At 41.5% G+C, this 16447-nt stretch overlaps 1 protein-coding gene across 2 annotated transcripts; it reads right to left on the bottom strand.

Annotated features, from left to right (window-relative positions):
• Positions 1-570: 570 nt before the first annotated feature.
• LOC130505435 (CLP protease regulatory subunit CLPX2, mitochondrial-like) lies at positions 571-4599 on the bottom strand. Of its 2 annotated transcripts, XM_057000033.1 has the most exons (15): positions 3918-4598; positions 3772-3833; positions 3579-3688; positions 3424-3507; positions 3164-3210; positions 2822-2896; positions 2659-2736; positions 2218-2280; positions 2026-2096; positions 1837-1936; positions 1621-1725; positions 1283-1345; positions 1091-1213; positions 807-959; positions 571-729 (listed from the first exon to the last, which is right to left on the bottom strand). In XM_057000033.1, the coding sequence occupies exons 1-15, from the start codon at positions 4500-4502 to the stop codon at positions 685-687; spliced, it is 1764 nt and encodes a 587-aa protein (XP_056856013.1). In that variant the 5' UTR covers positions 4503-4598; the 3' UTR covers positions 571-684. The 2 variants fall into 2 exon arrangements, with proteins under 2 accessions (XP_056856013.1, XP_056856012.1); XM_057000032.1 differs by lacking the exon at positions 571-729 and having other exon boundaries at positions 750-959; positions 3918-4599.
• Between the last annotated feature and the right edge of the window lie 11848 nt (positions 4600-16447).

The raw sequence follows: 16447 nt of genomic DNA, 5'->3' as shown, positions 1-16447 counted from the left end.
TTCATTAACAATAATTGACAAACTCAAGTTCTAAAATCTACTAAGCTAATTTTTTTTACAGAATTATAAAAGAAATAAACTTAAAAGACATGAAGCTGGGAAATTTGAGAAGAAGCTTTAATAACTTAAAACATGAATGATTTAGTGTTATTACCTTGAATCTGGTAGAATAAAGATTTGCAAATGATGAACGAATTTGATTCACGGTGATTTGTTTTGGATTCACTTGAATTGAGGTAGAGCAATTGAAACTACGGTTGCAGAGATTCTCAATTCTGTTGTCGGGAAAGATAGGTGATGACTTTTCACGTGTTAAAAAAAAAAAACAGAAAGATCTGTCACTTTTTATTTTTTTAAATACTAATGGACTTTAATATTAGGCCTAATTTAACTAAGTATTATGGCCGATTTGTTTTGGTTCCAGCGATTATATGCTTATAAAAGGGCTCCGCGGGTACAACTCAGTTTACTGTAGAAACCAATCGAACTGGTTCAACTCGCTACGGTGAACATACAATTTACGATTAATCGGCCAATTAATCGGCTAGGCGGCCGATTTTTTGAACAAGGTATAAAACTGTAGCTTTACTCTTTATTTCTTTGTTAATATATCTGAACACTGAAACACTCATGCCCTATTATATAATCTAACACAACTTACATCCTCTCACAAGATTAGTTCAGCTACAAGCTCTGAGCTCTTTTTGTTTCAGCCTCCTTCCGCTTCTCCTGTACCATCAAACATTTTGTCAGCTCTCGCAATATATTATCGTGTCTAAATCTAGCACGTGTTGCACGACGCTTACATTTGACTCTGTCTCTTCAAAATATTGTTGCGGAACATCATCTCCTTTAAGGATTTTTGCACCACACCCTGGTGATCCTACTGAACCAACAGCCTCTTCATCCACCAAGACCGCCTTTATACTCTGTGATCCTTCTGTCTTGCTATCTGGTACCTGTTTAGTATTCAAATTTAGCATTTAAAGGCACCAACACAGTTGTTTTTAGGGGCATATATGCAATGATTTTCAATAGAATATGTACGTTGAAGATTCAAGGACTATAAGGGTGCATTCCTCAGCCATACCTCGAACATTGCTTCTGTGAGGATACTTTCCAGTATAGACCGTAAGCCACGTGCACCAGTGTTCTTTGACATGGCCTTCCTCGCGATTAGCCTCGTTGCACCTTCAGTAAAATGTAGTTGGACCTAACAAAGAGGGTTAAAGCGAGGAAAGAGGAATATGCAAGTAACTGTTGAGTGATAAATATGAGTTACATTGTTCATGCGAAACAACTTCTTGTACTGTTTGCCTAATGCACTCCTAGGCTCTGTTAAAACCTACATAAGGAACGAGAAAGAGTTATAACTGGTTAAAGAGAAAGCTGCCTCAGATAAAGAGGTTTGAAGGAAACACAAGATGCAATCCCGTACAGCCATCAGTCGCTTACTAGAGTGGAACAAAGATAAACAATATTTAGCAGGGAGTAATAAGATATTTTGTAAGACACTTAGTGTGATTGTAAACAAGGGCAAACTAAACGACAGAGGATTTTGTTTAAAAGGCCATTCCATAAGCATAATAAGGATTCATAAAATTAGTAGAAACAAGCTACCTGTACAAGCTGGTCTTCATTTAGTGCAGATAAGCTGACTAAGATGGGTAGTCTTCCAACGAACTCAGGAATGAGACCATACGCAACAAGATCCTCACTTTGTAACTAAAATAATTATAAGTGCAGTTTTGATAAGACAGTGAACAAGTTCTATCATTTTGACAATAAAAGAGTAAAAATAGGATTTTAAGAGTCATATAAAAAAGTATTCCTTACAGATTCCAACAATGAGGATGTTACAGCGGCACTACTGAACCCAGAAGTATTCATGTTTGTACGAACCGAAGCACCAAAACCAATAGAGGCATCGTGTTGCCTGACCAAGAGATATATATATATATATAAAGATGAAACAGAGAAAATGATACAATTAACAGATTTCGCCCCAGACTAGAGAGAATTTACCGCTCAGAAACAGTTTTCTCCAGATCGATAAATGCTCCACCACAAATAAAAAGGATGTCTTTTGTATCCATCTGCATATTTGATTTTACGTCAAAAAAGAATAAGCCTTTTCACGAACCGGAGTATTTTGACGGGCTGTGTCACAAAAGTGTTATTTAAAATGCTTGAAAACATGACTTTTCACGCATTTACCTGAATGCTATCTCCTCGAGGATCTCTCCGTAATCCTTTCTCTGGAATCGGGACACTGACCACCTGCAAAATTGTTATTTAATAGAAGCTGGAACTTTCGATTTCTGGACCACACTACATTGATCATCCATACGGTTTGCTAAAATTTTAAGGCATATAGTAACAACCTGTTTTTAATCAATAATGTCTGAGCATATATGTAGCTCTTAACTAAGGCATCAAGTAAATGTTAGCTATCTACAAGGGAATAGAGCCCCTGTGTTTTGTTTCCGAATATGCAGTCTAATTCAAAATGAATACTATACATAAGCACATGTAATGTAAGACCTGATCAAATGTGTATCAACACGAAGGCGAGCAAGGAATCCCTAAATGTTTATATCAGCAATCTACATCTACACGAAGTTGAGAACAATAAAAGATAAAGTAGGAAATGCTTACAGTTCCTTCAAGCAATTTCAGCAATGACTGCTGGACACCTTCTCCAGAAACATCTCTACCACCATTTGAGCTATGAGACTGAAAGAGAAAAATAGGTTCCCCACGTGTTGAGTCATTCATTAATCATTTTAGGATCAAGGTACGGAGTGAAGAAAACTTATACCTTCATACTCATCTTATCAACTTCATCAATGTACACAATACCCCTTTGAGCTTCTTCTACATTGCACCCAGCTTCCTGCAGTAACAAAAAAACATAAAACATGAATACTGTGCAAGCATGCGCAACAAGGTTTTTCCGGATTCAGAAATAGAGTTGACAAGATGCAAAGTTTCTGAACTATTGTATCAGTGGTGAAGATGAGAAAAAAGAGCATTTGTAGCTTCCGAAGTAGTCTCCCAAACACTATCCAGTAAGCAGTTATAGATGACATGTCAAAAGATGGTATAAACTATAATGGTATGAAAAACAAGAAACGTAATATGAGGTGATAGCAGGCCATACCACATATAGCTTGTAGAGTATTGATTCCACATCTTCACCGACATAACCTGCCTGGACAAGAAGCGTAGTTTTAGTTGTGCTAAGTAAGATCAAGGCTTGTGTAAGGTCTCCTCTTAAAACCATCCAGAAAACGTCACTCCATTTTCCAAAAAGATTTTCAAAAATGGTAAGACATCCTGTTGCTTCTCAGATGTACAGCATACCAGTAACTATTAATCATAGTCAATAACCCAAATCTGTGAGGGACAGGTGGAAGCAACTTGCCTGAGTTAATGAAGTGGCATCAGCAATGGCGAAAGGAACATTGACAATACGCGCTAGAGTTTTTGCCAGTAAGGTCTTTCCTGTTCTTATAATCAAGCAAGAGGTAAATAAATAGCTCCAATCCTAAAGGAACATTATAGCTGACACAGACCTGAACCAGTAGGGCCAAGCAACAAGACATTGCTCTTATCCAACTCCACTTGATCAATGCTATCATCATCATCCTCCTCCATACCAAGGTTGACTGATTCTGAACCCGACCTGGGCATCAGAATAAAAAGAATAAGCTATGTAGTAAGGCACATATATATATAAAAGATATGATAATGGGATGGAAGACAAACCCTTTAAGCTTGGAAGCATGATATATTCTTTTGTAATGATTGTAAACAGCGACAGAGAGCACCTGCACAAGGAAAAGGAAAAGGAAAGGAGTGTAAATGGTGGGTGGAATTTGAAACAAACTAGCTAGAACCGAACCGAACCGAACCTTCTTTGCCTTATCCTGACCAATGACAAACTGGTCAAGCCCCAGACAGATTTCCTTGGGTGTCGGAAGCTTCATCACGGGCTGCTCACCGCCATCATCATCATCATCGTCTTCGTTTTTGAGACCTTGAATCTTCCAATTCCTAGGAAAAGATGTCTCATCGTCATCATCATCAGTCCCTTTCTTGACTTTACCTAGCTCGATAAAGCTTCCTTGAAGGGGAGAGAGCTTGAAGGGCCTGAAGTAGAAAGCGGTCTTGCATTGGGGACAGAAATTAACGGCTTGATAGATCCCAGGCTCTCTGGCTGTGAGTGACAAAGGACGATTGGAGAAGACGACCAGCATCTGGGCGGAGCAACGAGGGCAATTCACGTCACTTCTGATGTACTCGTAATCATCGCCGCCGCCGCCGCTGGAGTCGTAAATACGGCGGGAGGAGAAGAAAGGGGTAAGGGTGTTGGAAGAGGGGCGTTGGAGAGGGATGCGAGGGAGAGTGTCGGCGGAGAGAATGAGTCTGAAACTGCGGGAGACAAGAGATGTCTTCCTCGACAGAAGTCTGGAGATGGATAAGCTGCTACACAACATTGTGATATTCCACTTCTCTTCTCCCTTTCCCTTCTCTTTTTTTTTTTGTTTTTATTTTGGATTTTCCTTTTCCTTCTTCACAAACAAATACACGCTTTCTTTCTCTCTTTCTCACTTAAATTATACATTAGCATCTATGATGAGAACATAAGTGGGTAACATTACTTACAACTTATGAGTTTTACCCTCAAGTACCTATAGAGATGGCATTACGTACAACCTGGACCACGGACCTGATCCGACCTGTAGCGGGTGGTATTAGGACATGCATATTCAGACCCAAAATATTGCAAGCTTCGCAGGTGATTTTGTGCGGAAATGAACTTAACGCGGGATGGCTCATATAGAGTCTGCTTGTGACCTAATGTCCTGTGAGTTCTAGATCATGTGCACGTTGTTAGCTAACTAAGGAAATAGATCTGTTAGATCCTCCATGTAATAAGATCAACAAAACAAGATCTAAATTCCAAAAGTACTTTTTTAGTTAACATCTATTTTAATCTTTCCGAACCGGGCATAACACTGAGTTACAAGATAAAAGTGAGTAAAATCGGTACATCATACAACCGGTTAGTTAAAAGATGTTTGATTACACAAACAAGTTGTGGGTAGCAACTTCAGGCCTTACATCTTTGTCTTCTGGGTTCTGTTAATCCGGAAAGGAGTCGAAGCAGCGTCGCTCTAATCCACACTTATAATCCCACTGAGATTGAAGCATGTATAGGAGAAAAGTTCCATACTTGAGAAATAAGAAACCCACCAAGAAAGTGGGTTTGAGGTAGCTGTTGCATAGATATCCAAAGAAGCTCTAAACCTATAAAAATATATTAGTAGAGACACACTATCAATCAAAGGTTGGTAATGGGAAAAGCATCTCCACCACAAGGTGTAACCGAGAACACAACAAGCTGTAGACCACCCTGACCATACAAGTTGCATCGCCTTATGCCGATTTCGAGAACCGAATGACGGCCTCACTCTGTGACTGAAACACATGACAAGGTGAAAACGGGCCAATGACAATAACAACAAGATCATAACACCTTTAGGAGAAGCCATCGCTTCCACCAAGGGGATCGTAATACCAAATGCCGGGAGTGTTATGGTATTTTTGTGATAGGGTCGTTTTAGTACTACAGAACACTAGAAGAGATTGTATTTAGAGAGTAAGAAATCGAGGCATAAGAGATGTTCTTATTGAGTTTATGATTCGGGATTACAACGTGGGTGTATAAACCTAGTTCTATCGCCTAAACTTTAATCTCTTAGCCTCTAAAAGTCGATCCCTTATTCTAGGGTTTGGACTCCCCTTTTATAGATGTAGACGTTTTTAGAGTAGTGGAACTCTTCCATAATTGGAAAAATGGAAGTTTTCCCTTAGGCGGAAAACTTCTATTTTGCTTCAAGGGTCGATCCGATCAAGGTGGTCGGACCTATGGCGGGGTTGGTCCCTGGTTTCTTCTTGAGCAAGGGTCCAGAAGTCGAGGACCTATCCGGAAGCTGGAGAAAACTTATGTCTGGATATTTTTCCCCAACAGTTTGCCCCTTATTCCTTGATTTACTCGTGGAGATCAAGGGATAATGTGTGTTCTTGGACCTTGGTAATTTTCTCTTAGGACGAAGTCCTCCTTGAGTACCTTGCCTTCTAGCATTGAGCTGGCCCGGGACCTTTGCTGGTGACTGGAGCAACGATTCTATGAGGCCTTGAATTTTCCGGCCCAAGTACCAAGAGGCTCTTCATATTGTCCATGATTGCTCCAATTTTTCTCTTGGATCTACTTTCCTTTTGGAGATCGCGTTATTACTCCGAGAGATCTGGGGAGCGGGGCTCTTTGAATTCGAATTTCCCAAGCCCAGTCTTGGAAGTTCCGAGATCCCGGATCGGCGAATTTCCCGAGAAAAATGCTCAACGGCTCTCTTCCTTTTTTTTATATATATACTCTCGTTTTTGCGTTGTCGTAGCGTTTTCCTATCCTTATCCTCGGATTTTGCTACTTCGCTTGTTAATCCCCCTCAGCTCTCTGATGGCAGAAATAAGCAAAATTGGAGAGGAGAGCAGACTCCTCGTCGTCCAGATCCAGCAGCCCACCGTCACGCCACGATAAAGACGTGCAAAATCCTCTGACCCCAGCTCCCTTATCGTTTGTTTCTTCAGGATCTCTGCAGGTAGGTCCCACATCAACGGTTAGAGAAGACGAGCTGCGCGATTGGTGAAAGAAGTATTTACTTCCTTCTTTCGTTGTCCTTCGCATTCCCAGATCGTTGGAGCGTGCTTCTGGTGGTATACCCAAGGAGATTGCTATTTATGAAGCTTTCTTTGAATCTGGCTTTAGAGGTGACGTGTCGTCGTTGATAGTGAGCCTCTGTAACTACTTCCATATCTCTCCATCTCAACTTAATCCTCCGGCCTGGCGCATCCTTATACCATCCAAAATCTCGGAGACGAAGAGGGCCTAGTGATAGTGCTCAAATTACCCAGTAGAGCTTACTCTCTCAAATAAGAGGTACAGCTGTAGTACTTAGGGATCGAATCACGAGGAGCTAGGGAACCAATTAAATAAAATCTACTAATCAATCCTAGGCAAGGTTGGTTTATATGATGGAAATAAAAGTAACAATTCCTAAAATGAGCAAGGTAGTTGCTCTAACTAACAATATGATGGGTTGTTTAAATGTGATAAAGAGTGCTAGACATAGGGTTTCTATTCAGGAATGGAGATTATAATCTCTATAAATGCTTTAACAAGTTGCTTGCATGATACTATAGATCTCAGCCGCTTAACTCAAGTGAAGTATCACTGGTTAAATAATCTAGATCTCTGGCCTCAACTGTCGTAATGTTGGCACAGAAAAAGAGTCGATCGATATCCTTTTGAGATATCGAGCGATACACCTTTCGCAGCGCCGATCGATTCACCTGTCGGGATATCGATCGACGGCTTCTAGATCTGCCTAGGCGCGAGCCGAATATGAACACAAGGTCTCAAGGAGGAGCTGTCGCTCTTCTCAACGGGAGACATGCAAGTTCAAATGGATAATTCAAGATAATCAAAGATCCTAGTGATCTATGTTCTAGTTAGCTAATCTAAAACAAGCATAGGGTGCAATCCATTTGATGAGTATCACAACTTAGCAATTATAGTTTGGGGCTAATCCCACAAACCTATTTGAACCCTAGATCTAACAAGTAGACTACTCAGACATAGCTAAGCAATTCATAACAATAGATAGATGAAAGAATTGCATAGATAGAATAAAGTAGAAATACAAAAGGAGATGAGAAATCTCTCCAATCTCTCAAAACAAATAAAACTCTAGTCTCTCTCTCACACTCTCTGCTTTTCTCTTGAGGGTTGTCAAAAGCTTGCTTCTTTCGAAGGTTGCCGTCAAAAAACACTTAGCAGGAATATTTAAGCATTTCCATTAGGTTAAAAACTCGTCAGGGGCAATCTCGTAATTTGGTGAAGTCTTGGTGAAGTAGTCGGCTAAACCATTTCGTCTTCGATATCGATCGACAACACTGAATGTGTATCGATCGATTATAATCTTCTAGTACGCGGATCTTCTCAGCTACATCGATCGACAACTCAGGATGAGTATCGATCGATTATAATCGCAATGTTGACTTCCGACTTAGTCTTGAATGGTCAACTCGGGATATCATCTCTTGTACTCCAAAATGCTCCAAAAACATCACTTTCTCACAAAATGCTCCTGAACCTGAAAACATACCTAACAGGCTAGAAAACAGATTAAATATATAATAAAATACTAGTATACCATGGTTAAAAACGGGTAAAATCCATGGTATATCAACTCCCCCAGACTTACTCCTTTGCTTGTCCTCAAGCAAAAACAGTAGTCTTTGGAAAAGGTTTGAAAACAGCAGGAACTCAAAGATTCAAAATATTGAAGTCATCACTCTATGGGTTTGCAATTCATGTCTAAACATCCTAATCACAGAAGTTCATTATGCCTTATCCTAGCTTAGCAACCAAACTCATCTAGTCAACAACTTAGCAAATCTCATCTGACATTCCCCTCTACTAACCTCATTTCTTAACATAAAATAAAAGTGCAGGCTTTACCTTGGGAGTATCGATCAAAGGACACATGGATTCAACTCAAACAAGTATCTGAACATACAGGTAGTCTTCTCTGATCCCTTTCTCCGCTCATCTCTCTTCTCTGAATCTCTTATTAGTTTCAATTTCAACAGGTTTCGATGCCACATAGGTCATCTAGTCCCTTTATTGACATTTTCATTGTAACTCATACATTTTTGGGAAAGTGTAGCGAATAATGGGGTTTGGTACTCAACCTATCCCTCGTTTCCACAATGTGTGATCATCCTTGAGATTTAGAATACTGGGGTCGCAGGAGACACTTCTACCCCTCTGCCTCTCAAGAAATCATTTCAATCTTTTATAACATAAACTTAGATCTTGAGACGCTGAAGAGAGAGAAGGAAGGGAACCAGAAACACACAGACTTTTTACCTTCTAAACTTGTAAGAAGATTCCGATCCAGTGATTTCTAAGCCCCAAGACAAGCAAATAAGTCAGTATTAGTATTGGAGGTCAGCTTTGGTTCCTTCAAACAATCTTAGCTAGTGAATATAAATGGCAGGTTGATCCACTTTAGCATCTTTAGTACTATCTGTAATCAGTAATCTATAATGGTGCTGAAGAGCGGTCAGACAATCAAATATAAATCTATATCAATGTTCCTATTTAATACTTATGCGAAAAATAATTTTGAAAAACAATTTGAATAAAAATCAAAATAAAAACACATATTAGTAAACTCCCTCCAGACTTAAATTACACTGTCCCAGTGTAACACAGCCGGTGGTGAGGTAAATAAAATAAAGCATAATTAATAAATATAACAAGTTAGAATGAATAAACCTGATCGACAAGGTGTCGATCGATTCATAGTGGTATACGTCGATCGTTAGTAATGATCGTGTGGTGTCGAGCGATATGAATAGTGAATGTCGGTCGACAGAATCATCATTCTACTTGGATCTAATAAAAACTGCAAAATAAATCCGAAAAAATAAAAGTAAAAATGAAAAATAAATAAAATAAAGAAAAATAAAAGAAAACCTAATAGTGGGTTGCCTCCCACTCAGCGCTTTGTTATAGTCATTTAGCTTGACTGTGGTAGGTGAGTGACTCATGGGGTGCAGTGGGAGTTGTTGTTTGCTGGTGGGCAAACATTTCCCTCATCTTTGGACTCAGCAGCAGTGAAGCTTCTTGTGGCATCATCTGAGCCTGTCCTTGTAGGATATATCTTTGCTAAATCTGCTTTGATGACTTGCAACCTTCTGACCAAATCTTCCGTGTCTACCTGATGCTGATAGAAATCAAATCTTGAATGCTCAGGTAGTTCTTCATGTTGTTCTTTTCCGTGCTGGTCTTGAATCTGTTAATCTTGATCTGCCAAGGATTCTGTATCGATCTATGCTACAACTTTTCGCTGGGATCTATGTTGGTCGACTCAGTATCATCTGTGTCGATCGATTCTGAGCGTTGGCCTTGGTACGCAAGAATTCTCTGCATATTGCTTATCTCATTCTTCAATAGACCAGTAGCTCTACAGAGGTTGGTCACTCTTTCGTTGAGGGTGTTGTCAATGTCATCGCTTCGTTCTATGAGTCTCTCCTCCATAGAATTCATGGCTTCGTACAGCTTATGTTTGATCTCATCAACTTCTGCTGTGGTGCATGCTCTCTTTGCTGGTGGTGGCTCGATGTCGATCGATATTGGTCTAGGCCTGTCGATCGATGTCGCGGTTCTGTCATGACGACCAAGATGATCGTGAACTATGCTCATGTTTCTTTGTAGCTCGTTCAGCTGTCGTGACAGTGTATCCAGGTATCGCATGATAGGTGAACTTAAAAGATCATGCTTCTCTTCGTATGCTTTCATCCTATCTTCCAGTTCTGCGAACCTTGTGTTGATCGACGGTGAAGATTGTGCGTCGATCGATGAAAAAGTAGCATTCTTAGCTTGTTCTTTCTTGCGAATTGATGCTAGCTCTTTCTGTAGAAGATCGATCCTCTTGCTTAACCATTTGACACTATTGCTGAGAGGGCTGTAGACGTCTCCAATCCGTGAATTGATGTAAGAAACCTCTCATTCATCTCTCTTAGGTGATGAACATTCTGGTCGGTCCATGGATGTAGTCTTGTCGATGTCGATCGATGATACAGGTACTCTGTCGGTCGATACTGTGGCGTAGCCTCTTTCTCAAGCATGGTCAATATGTTTCCAAACTCCACTCTTATCTCAGCCATATCATTCTGGAAGTCCTTGTAACTAACATCCAAAGGCTGGAAAGTGTCTTCCACCAATGTGTGCATGTTTGCCTCAAGGTGTGCCTGAGCTCTCTATACATCAGTCACCATATCATCTATCTCCTCTCTACTGTAGGGTACTGGTGGTGGTATGTATGTATGGTAAGGGCGTGTGTGTACTGGAAGGCGTAAGCAACCTTTGTGAAAAAGGGGATGCTCTATTCATAATTCTCTTTACTTGCTTCTTGGTAACATGGATGATTTCACCATCAACTCCTCTAGCATAGCCAAACTCATCTCTGTAGACACCATATTCATCATTTGCTTCCCATTTGAATCTCCTGGATCCATCAGTATTGAAGGCACGTCGTCCAAACTCCAATCGTCTGTCTGGCGATCTGACTCTTGGTCTGTCGATCGATCCGGGATATCCGCCGTCGATCGATGGTGATGAAACGATGTCGATCGATGGTGAATTCCTAGGTTGACCGAAGTGTTGAGGAACTGTATCCTCCCTTGTGGTGGTGTTGTGGTTGTCGTGGACGTGAGCTAGGATGTCTGGATGGCTACGTTGCTGTGTGAACAGGTTTTCTGGTCCATTAGCAACTTGGAGGATGTCTGCTATGTCTTCTCTGGTTATGTGCAGAACTCTTCCATCCATTGCTCTTGCATAGCCATATGTGTCCCTGAAAATTCCAAATTCATCAGGTGTTAGTGAAAAGTTCCTGATATCATAAGGTTCATGCGATCGAGGTTGAGCTATGTTGAAGGCGTCGATCGATGGTGATGGTGTGGTGGCGATCGATGGTGTGCGTATAGCTGCACGGTTGGATTGATTGTTCATGTTGTTGCAGTCCTCCATTGATGAGTTTCTGGATGCTGGAAGCTGCTGGGTAGAAGGTGAAGAGTTTTGAATTTTCGTGGCTCGAGTTGTCAACCTTTTATACCCATGTGTTGTCCTAATCGGTGAAATTCCGATTTTGTCCTTTAAGTCGTCCGAGTTAATATCGATCGATGTGATACTGTCGATGTCGATCGATGGATGATGTCGTTTTGCTGGATGAAGTAGATAATTGATCGATGGTGGGCGTTTGATGTCGCTCGATTGTGGGAATTGATTTGCAAATCTGTCATTCTCCAAGTAAGTTTCCCAAGCTCTCTCTTCCCAATAGTCTGCATCATGTTCTTCACTGTGGTTTCCACTGTGGGAAGAGGTGGCTATGTCTATTGCAAAGCTCTCATGAAATCCGCTATCTGCCCTACTTCTTACTGAGTAATCATCTTCCTTTCGGCTGGGTGGGATGGCGAAATTCAGGTAGCAATGATCTGGTAGATCGAGTTCATCATCTGGTTGGTCTCTGTCGATCGATGATCTATATTTGTTGTCGATCTCCTCTGACTTGCTAGTGTCGATCGATGATGTTAAAGTTCTGTCGATCGATCCCGAGTACTCTGTCTCGTACTCGACTTCACAATGACAAACTGCTATGATACCAGTATCATCTTCTTTTACCACTAATTTGGCTGGTGGTTTGCCAAGCTTGACAGGGTCGTAGTGGATCTCTGGATTTATCATAGTCAAGCACATCCTGTTGGTGTTCATGTCACATATGGCTCCTACTGTAGCCATAAATGCTCTTCCAAGTAAGAGGTAAGAGTTCCAATTTAGCTTGATGTCTAGGACGTGAAAATTCACAGGGACGATAGCATTACCAATATGTACTTCCAGGTCTCTGATGAAACCTCTAGAGTTTTTCTGAGTGTAATCCACGAATGTAAAGATCTCTGGTGAAGGTTCTACTTGCAGGCCCAGGTGGTCTGCCATGACCTTTGGTAAGATGCTGACTGATGAACCAGTGTCACATAGTCCATGAGGAAATTCAATCCCTTGTACCACACATGGTATTGCAAACTTCCCAGGATCACTCTTCTTTTGCAAAGTAATCCTTTTCCTCATATCCTCTCTGACATTGTCAAACCTTCTTCTAATGTCATTTTCAGTCTCCCTTGTTTCTCTGAAGAACATCCACAATCTGCTTGTGAAGTAAACCTCCTCAGAAGGTTTCTCTGGTGGGATTCTGATAACTCTCTTAGTGAAACCATCAATCTCCTTTTCATTAGCTTCCCTCTTCAGGTTCTTAGGAATCTTCTTCTTCCTACTCCTTAACCTTCTTCCTTCAGTTCCCTCTGATGTAGGTGTAGTGTTTGAAGGGTTACCAGTAATCTCTGTAGGGTTAGCTTGTGGTTTCGGTGTGGGTCTGAGTGCATTGATTCGGTTGTTGTCTATCGATGGTAGTTGCACTCGGTATGTGAGAGGTGCGTGTCGATCGATAGGTGGAGAAAAGGGTCGATCGATAAGTTTCTCGTCTTTGTGTCGATCGATGAGTGGCTCGTCTCGTCGGTCGATATCTTCGTAGGTGTGGGTGGGTGGGTATGGATGAGAAGCCGTGAATTCAGCATGTGTCAATATCCTAACCGCGTTGCAATCTGCAGTCGTATCCGGAAATGACATCGTTGATGTCGATCGATGTGGACTAGTTGGTGTCGATCGACACCATTGTGATCCACCGAGACTTAGTGAACTTTCCACTTCAAAGTCTCCTTCTTGTAGCTTCTCCTGTTTCACCACTTGCCAGAAATCATCATCTATAATGGCATTCACGTGGTGTTTCCTATTTCCTTCCCCTACTTCCTTAGAAGTTCCAATCCTCCTGATAGAGTCTTCAGTCTGGACAATCTGTGTCTCAAGTTTCTTAACTTGAGTGCAAATGGTGTCTATCCTTGTGGTCAGATTGTTGAAGACAGAATCAATCTTCCCATTGAAGTCTACTGTAAGCTTCTGCTGACCTTCCAGAACTCTATCAATCATGGCATCAAACTTACTCTCCTGGGTGGGTGGCGGTGGGTTTTGGTAAGCTGAGTTGCCGTAGTTCCTTGTGTTGGTGAAGGGTTTCTGATACTGTGAACTCTGGTTGTAGTTACTCTTCTGACCACTGCCAAAAAAGTTTCTGTTTCCACTCTGGTTTCCATATCTCTGAAATCCAGTACCTCCAATGTAGTTCACATCTTCCTCTGTATCATCTTCTCTAGCCTCTCCTTCTTCAGCTGAGCAGACTGGCTGCCCCAGAAATGCATGTAAAGCATCTATCTTGGCTCTGACTTCATTCATCTGGTCTTCCCCGATGGCTGCAACCGATTTCTTCTTGTCAGAGTCAGTGTTCTTGGTGCTGCTGCTGTTGGCTAGGTTCTCAATAAGTCTCACAGCCTCTATTGGATTCCTAGTGTTGAAGTTCCCCTCACTAGCAGTATCAAGAGCCATCTGATACCTCAAGGCGATACCTCTGTAGAAAGTGCTTAGCAGCTGCACTTCATTGAATCCATGGTGTGGACAGTCTCGCTGGAAGAACTTAAATCTGATCCACGCGTCTTTAAAAGTCTCACTAGGCTTTTGCGCGAAAGTGGCGATTTTGCTCCTTAAGTCTTCAGCGCGTGCCTCATCAAAGAAATTACGCAGGAAGGCGTTTTTGATGTCGGCCCAGGATGTCAGTGATCCTGTAGGTAGCTGCTTGAGCCAGTGCGAAGCTTCTCCAATCAGTGAGTATTTGAAGAGCTTGCAGAGTAGGTAGTCCTCAGGGACTCCATCCATACGAATAGCAGCGATAAGATCCTCGAACCTCTCCAGATGGTCCATAGGATGCTCGTGTGATAGCCCAGAATAAGGTATCTGAGACACGAGAGAGTAGTACTGAGGCTTGAGCTCGAAGTTCGGCTTCTGAATCTCTGGAAGTCGAATAGCTGATCTGTTGGTGTAGTACTCGTCTGGACGGTTATAGTCTGCCAACGATCGTGTTTGAGCTTCTCCTGTAGCCTCAGCTTCAGGCTCAGGGATTATGTTTCCCTGTGCATCTAGCTTCTGACCTGTTGCATTACGCAGATGACCATCTTGGTCATACAGGTTTCCATTCTCGCCCTGCGTGAGAATAACAATCGCGACCATGCTTCGCGGAGTAGTGTCGATCGATATACGGTTAGAAGTATCGAACGATGTGGATCGGCGAACGGTATCGGTCGACGGTGCTGTCTGAGTGTCGGTCGACTGTTGAACGTGAGTATCAGTCGACGGTACTGCGGTTCTGTCGATCGATGCGGAGCGTAGGTCTTTGCGGATTGAGCGTTCCAAGTGTGCAGGATCTTCTGAGAATAATAGTTGATTTCCCCTGTTGCTTCTGGTACTGCTGGGCATGTACCTGAAAAGACAAGAAAAATTTTAATCAGAAAGGGGGTAAAAAAAACCTAAGATTAATAAGATTAAATCTAATGGCGATCAAAGCTCCCCGGCAACGGCGCCAAATTTGATAGTGCTCAAATTACCCAGTAGAGCTTACTCTCTCAAATAAGAGGTACAGCTGTAGTACTTAGGGATCGAATCACGAGGAGCTAGGGAACCAATTAAATAAAATCTACTAATCAATCCTAGGCAAGGTTGGTTTATATGATGGAAATAAAAGTAACAATTCCTAAAATGAGCAAGGTAGTTGCTCTAACTAACAATATGATGGGTTGTTTAAATGTGATAAAGAGTGCTAGACATAGGGTTTCTATTCAGGAATGGAGATTATAATCTCTATAAATGCTTTAACAAGTTGCTTGCATGATACTATAGATCTCAGCCGCTTAACTCAAGTGAAGTATCACTGGTTAAATAATCTAGATCTCTGGCCTCAACTGTCGTAATGTTGGCGCAGAAAAAGAGTCGGTCGATATCCTTTTGAGATATCGAGCGATACACCTTTCGCAGCGCCGATCGATTCACCTGTCGGGATATCGATCGACGGCTTCTAGATCTGCCTAGGCGCGAGCCGAATATGAACACAAGGTCTCAAGGAGGAGCTGTCGCTCTTCTCAACGGGAGACAAGCAAGCTCAAATGGATAATTCAAGATAATCAAAGATCCTAGTGATCTATGTTCTAGTTAGCTAATCTAAAACAAGCATAGGGTGCAATCCATTTGATGAGTACCACAACTTAGCAATTATAGTTTGGGGCTAATCCCACAAACCTATTTGAACCCTAGATCTAACAAGTAGACTACTCAGACATAGCTAAGCAATTCATAACAATAGATAGATGAAAGAATTGCATAGATAAAATAAAGTAGAAATACAAAAGGAGATGAGCTCTCCAATCTCTCAAAACAAATAAAACTCTAGTCTCTCTCTCACACTCTCTGCTTTTCTCTTGAGGGTTGTCAAAAGCTTGCTTCTTTCGAAGGTTGCCGTCAAAAACTCGTCAGGGGCAATCTCGTAATTTAGTGAAGTCTTGGTGAAGTAGTCGGCTAAACCATTTCGTCTTCGATATCGATCGACAACACTGAATGTGTATCGATCGATTATAATCTTCTAGTACGCGGATCTTCTCAGCTACATCGATCGACAACTCAGGATGAGTATCGATCGATTATAATCGCAATGTTGACTTCCGACTTAGTCTTGAATGGTCAACTCGGTGTATCATCTCTTGCACTCCAAAATGCTCCAAAAACATCACTTTCTCACAAAATGCTCCTGAACCTGAAAACATACCTAACAGGCTAGAAAACAGATTAAATAATAATAAAATACTAGTATACCATGGTTAAAAC

This window comes from Raphanus sativus, unplaced genomic scaffold (genome assembly GCF_000801105.2).
Source record: "Raphanus sativus cultivar WK10039 unplaced genomic scaffold, ASM80110v3 Scaffold2273, whole genome shotgun sequence".
Classification (NCBI taxonomy): Eukaryota; Viridiplantae; Streptophyta; class Magnoliopsida; order Brassicales; family Brassicaceae; genus Raphanus; species Raphanus sativus.
Note: the sequence above shows the minus strand (reverse complement) of the source record. Positions and strands in the feature narration are given on the sequence as shown.

Bases quoted from the DNA above. Each gene is read 5' to 3' on its own strand.
- LOC130505435 (XM_057000032.1), bottom strand. From the start codon at position 4,502: ATGTTGTGTAGCAGCTTATCCATCTCCAGACTTCTGTCGAGGAAGACA. The intron at 2,897-3,163 runs GTATGGCCTGCT...TTGTTACTGCAG, and splicing joins TACTCTACAAGCTATATGTG to GAAGCTGGGTGCAATGTAGA. The intron at 2,097-2,217 runs GTAAATGCGTGA...TCAAATATGCAG, and splicing joins CTCGAGGAGATAGCATTCAG to ATGGATACAAAAGACATCCT.